The sequence below is a fragment of the Chenopodium quinoa genome, unplaced genomic scaffold, assembly GCF_001683475.1.
Source record: "Chenopodium quinoa cultivar QQ74 unplaced genomic scaffold, ASM168347v1, whole genome shotgun sequence".
Lineage (NCBI taxonomy): Eukaryota > Viridiplantae > Streptophyta > Magnoliopsida > Caryophyllales > Amaranthaceae > Chenopodium > Chenopodium quinoa.
Window position 1 is genome coordinate 526962 of NW_018745403.1, and position 4901 is coordinate 531862.

General features: G+C 32.3%; 1 protein-coding gene across 1 annotated transcript; it reads left to right on the plus strand.

Annotated features, from left to right (window-relative positions):
* The first annotated feature begins 2745 nt into the window (after positions 1-2745).
* Positions 2746-3843, plus strand: LOC110713077. Its single transcript, XM_021891540.1, has 2 exons — positions 2746-3538; positions 3641-3843. The coding sequence occupies exons 1-2, from the start codon at positions 2746-2748 to the stop codon at positions 3841-3843; spliced, it is 996 nt and encodes a 331-aa protein (XP_021747232.1).
* The last annotated feature ends 1058 nt before the right edge of the window (positions 3844-4901 follow it).

Here is a 4901-nt window from a genome sequence, read left to right on the forward strand (position 1 = left end):
ATAAAACTTCTCTAGCTTCCCCCTTTATTTCTCAATAACTGTTTAAATTCTATAACCTCCACTAAAATTCAACAAATTGAATTTTATTAAACTTCTCCCTTCTCCCTCTATCTTTGTATTCAATCTAATCAGTCATTTAATTCATTGACCCCTTATCTTCCACCAATCTCTAATATAAATGGAGCCATGGAGGGAGTATTTTCTATCAACATATACATACATGTAATTTTTTCATCCGCTTCTTTTTAGTTGAATCGCAAACCCTTATAGCCAGTTTATGTTTAATTAAATCCAAGACCCTGCTAACTAATCAATAAGTATATACTTGTATAACATAGTCAGTCAATGTTATTCGAATAATTAGCAATAAGCATGTAATTCCACCAATAATAATTGGTGTTTAATACTATGTATTAGCTAGAAAATTGAAGTGGTGTGCAATTATATATGCAAGTGTGTATCATTTGATTAAGTCGATGAGCTTGATTCTTTATCAACTTGTAATATCGTCTTTATTATTTATGCGATGTTGTAGAACATGTCAAATACAAAATATAATATTATTAAGAATGTACATGTAATTGTGTTGACCAGTCAGATTATTTATTTCATATTCTAGAATACGAAGTTTATTATGGAACTCTTGATGATTGCATATGTTTATACGTAGTAGTTTCTTATAAGATTAATCTCTGAATTAATTATGGGATCTAGATGTTGAAGTATAATTTGTTGAAAAGATTGTTAATTAATTTTCTATACCACGATTATAATAAGGCGAAGTTTTGATCGGTTACCAAAATGATTACCTTTGTCTCTATACAAAGTATTAAATTTATGATTAATAATCTTGATCATACAAGTTACTGTTAATTTATCTAGGCGTTGCAAGTATTTTGGGTGTTGAACGAGTTTTTATTTTTGGGGTGTTTGGCTACCGGTTTTTTCTTAGCTTTTAACTTTTGGCTTTTTAATTTGGTCAAGCAGTCAAAAAATATGTTTGGTAGTTGGCTTTTTTTTTTTGGCTTTAAGCTGGTTTTTCTGCTAAAAGCTAATAGGAGTAGTTTTTTCTATTGGCTTGTTGGTCCAGTTTATCACTAATAAATAACTAACAACCAAAAACAGTTTTACCAAACACTTTTGTAAACAGCCGGCTTAAACAACTAACTTAAAAGGCCAATCGATACAGTGAATTGTTTCCAGCTAGTCAAACAAGCCAACAACCAACAGCTGATTGCCAAACAACCCCTATATCTTTTTTATAATATCTTTTATGTTAGAAGGCAATGTGAATGCCAATAATTGATTTGATGTTACAATGCATATATGAGTCCAACCCTTGTGAACCCATATTGTCTATATGTATGAAATCATTGTACTCTTAGTTGAATACTCATGCTATATATAGAGTGGCATGCAAGAGAAATTTAACGAGCAATACTTATCAGTTCCTCTATCTCCCCTTACTCCTTCATTTCTCAAACATTTACTATATTTATCAGTAAAATTTTTAACACGTTATCAGCACCAGTTTTCAGTCAGGTATATTTATACCTACTTCTAAAAATTTATAACAAATAATACTATCTACTTCTAAATGTTTTGAGGAGTATGCTCTATAGTTGCCCATATTTGGGATCCTCTATAACAGAAACTCAAACATTTACTATATATACCTCAAAAACAACGGTGAAAGTTCTCTTACTTGTGAATTTACTACTATCATCTTTTGTTTATTCATGTTGATGTTTCTTTGTTTGATCCATGTTGATATTACATACTCATTTTACGTAAATTTTTATCTTAGTTATTTTAATTGCTAAGTAGTAGCTTTGCATGCATATTATTATTAACTAGATTAACAAAAAGATGCAGCCTTTTTATACTTATTATTTTTCTTACTTTTACATACTTTTTTGTGTTTCTTTCCGTTTTCGAACCCATGATCTTTTATAGATATTAGGGCTCTCGGACCACTATGGCTTGCATTCTCAGTGTGATAACCTTTTACAATTATAAATATATATATTTAGACCATAATTTTTGTCAGTATATTAGATTGTTATATGATATTTTTACAGTTGTACAGAACAGTAACGGATAAACCTACCTCTATAAAAGGCAGATTTTTCCCCGATTTCACCACAAATCCCTTATCCCTTCCCACTTTTTATCCAAAAATCACCTAAAAAAAATAAAAAAATTTCACCCCCTTCTTCTCCGATATGTTCCCCGACGACGGCAACCAAAACACCCAAAACACCCACAACTTCACTTTTGAGGAAGATTTAATGAAGATAAAACAATATTTCCTTCTAATTACGGCGCTTGTAATTTTATTAGTAGCAATATTAATTTTTGTCATTATGTAGAAGTAAAACTCACTTATTTTGTCGTTTTAGTATATTAAAAGCTTGTTTTTGTTTTATTATGTATGTTTGTTGTTATTAATCATCATTGTATAATATTACCGTTATCATTATAATTATTGTTACTACTGTCATTGTTGTCATTTTGCTGTTTTTTTTTTGCAACTAACATGATTAATTTTTGTCTAATCATATAATTACTCACAATAATAAACCAAGGGGGAGAAAAGACTATATTATTTATGGTTTATTATTATTAAATTTAATTATCACGTGTCTTATTAACTTAATTATAAATATGGAAGAACTAAACATGTGAGTTGTACATATAATTTGTTATTATAATCTAATTATCACGAAATTTGTTGTAGCTAAAATGGGAGACCTTATGAAAAGACAGTTCAGCATCTTAGATTTATCTGGAAAGAAATTTCTGGAATGGAAAGTGGACGCAATGATGAATTTGAAAGCTCAAGGCTTGGAGCACACTGTTAAAGAAAATAAAAGTCCCTCTAGTCAAACAACTGATGCTACCTCTTCTGCAATGACGGTTGAAAAACCTATCACTGAACAAGATAAGGCAAAATCCTTAGTGTTACTAAGGCATCATTTACATGAAGGCCTTAAAACTGAGTACATGATGGTTGAAGATCCCAAAGAATTATGGGACTGCCTTAATGAAAGATTTGGACACCACAAAAGGGTGCTCCTTCCTAAGGCATTATTTGACTGGACAAATTTACGGTTCCAGGATTTCAAATCTGTAATAGATTACAATTCAACCATACATGAGATAGTATCTATATTGAGATACTGTGATCATCCAGACACCGATGAACAGATGATTGAAAAAACACTCACTACCTTTCATGCAAGCAACATACTGTTGCAAGAACAATATCGTGAAAGAGGTTTTAAGAAGTTTAATGAATTAATGAGTGTATTGCTTGTTGCGGAACAAAATAGCGATCTTTTGTTGAAAAATCATAACCTGAGACCAACTGGGTCTTTGGCCACTCATCATGAGGCAAATGCAACAAATTCCTATCCACCCGAGTCAAATGCTACAAGAAGAGGTGGACGTGGAAATTACAATGGCCGTGGAAGAGGTCGTGGAAATTATCGCGGACGCGGCCGTGGTCGTGGTAGAAATAATTTTCAAAGAAACAGTAATTTCAAAAATTTTGAAAAACAGAAGGGACAGTCATCTGGAAGCCACAAACAAACTCTTTCGAAAGGAAAAGACACATGTTACAGATGTGGCATGACAGGACATTGGGGACGTACTTGTCGTACGGCCAAACATTTGGTAGACCTTTACCAGGCTTCTGTAAAAGGCAAAGAGAAAAATGCAGAAGCAAATTATGTTAATGAGGAAAATGCTCCTTGTCCCAGCCTTGATGTGTCTGATTATTTCATGGATAATGCTGAAATTGGAAATGATTTCATTCTTGGAGAAAACAACAATACTTAGGTTTCTCATCTACTAATGTAACATATGCTATGTTTTAATGTATTTTCTTAGTTCCCTGTATTTTAAATTTCTAGTCATGTACTCTAAATCTCTATCATCAATAAAAGTTTGTATGATATTATTCTAAACTAATCTCAAATTTATTTTATGAAGATATGGATCTACCTGAAGTTAGTTCCGTATATCAATGCCTTTTGGACAGTGGAACAACGCACACTATCTTAAAAGATAGAAAATATTTTTCATACGTAAAGTTGTTTCAAGCAAATGTAAACACCATTTCCGGGTCAGCTAAATTAATTGAAGGATCTGGAAAGGCTTGTATAATGCTTCCAAATGGAACAAAATTGATGATCAATAATGCTTTATACTCGAGTAAATCTCGAAGAAATCTCATAAGCTTCAAAGATGTACGCCAAAATGGCTATCATCTAGAAACAATGACAACAGAGCAAAAAGAGTATATATGCCTCACGGCAGAAAAACATGGCAAGAAACATATATATGAGAAATTGCCAGCATATTCTTCGGGGTTATACCGTATTAACATACGACCCGTGGAAATCAATATGATATCTAACCAGAAGTTAGATGACAAACATTTGATTATTTTATGGCATGATCGTTTGGGACATCCAGCAACTGGGATGATGCAAAGCATAATAGCACATTCAGTTGGACATTCAATAAGAAATGTCAAAATTCCCCGATCAGATGAATTAACATGCTCTGCATGCTCACTTGGCAAATTAATAATAAGGCCATCTATGAACAAAATTGCTACTGAATCTCCAAAATTCTTGGAAAGAATTCAGGGAGACATATGTGGGCCAATTAATCCAGCATGTGGACCATATCGATATTTCATGGTTTTAATTGATGCTTCCACACGATGGTCACATGTCAGTCTGCTTTCAAGCAGAAATGTTGCTTTTGCAAAATTACTTGCCCAAATTATCAAATTAAGAGCACAATTCCCAGATCATACAATAAAGAAAATAAGGCTCGATAATGCTGGGGAATTTACATCCCAAACATTTAATGATTATTGTATGTCA

Coding starts and splice junctions, on each gene's coding strand:
- LOC110713077 (XM_021891540.1), top strand. CDS start 2,746: ATGGGAGACCTTATGAAAAGACAGTTCAGCATCTTAGATTTATCTGGA. Junction 3,539..3,640: donor AAATAATTTTCAAAGAAACA/GTAATTTCAAAA, acceptor GTGGCATGACAG/GACATTGGGGACGTACTTGT.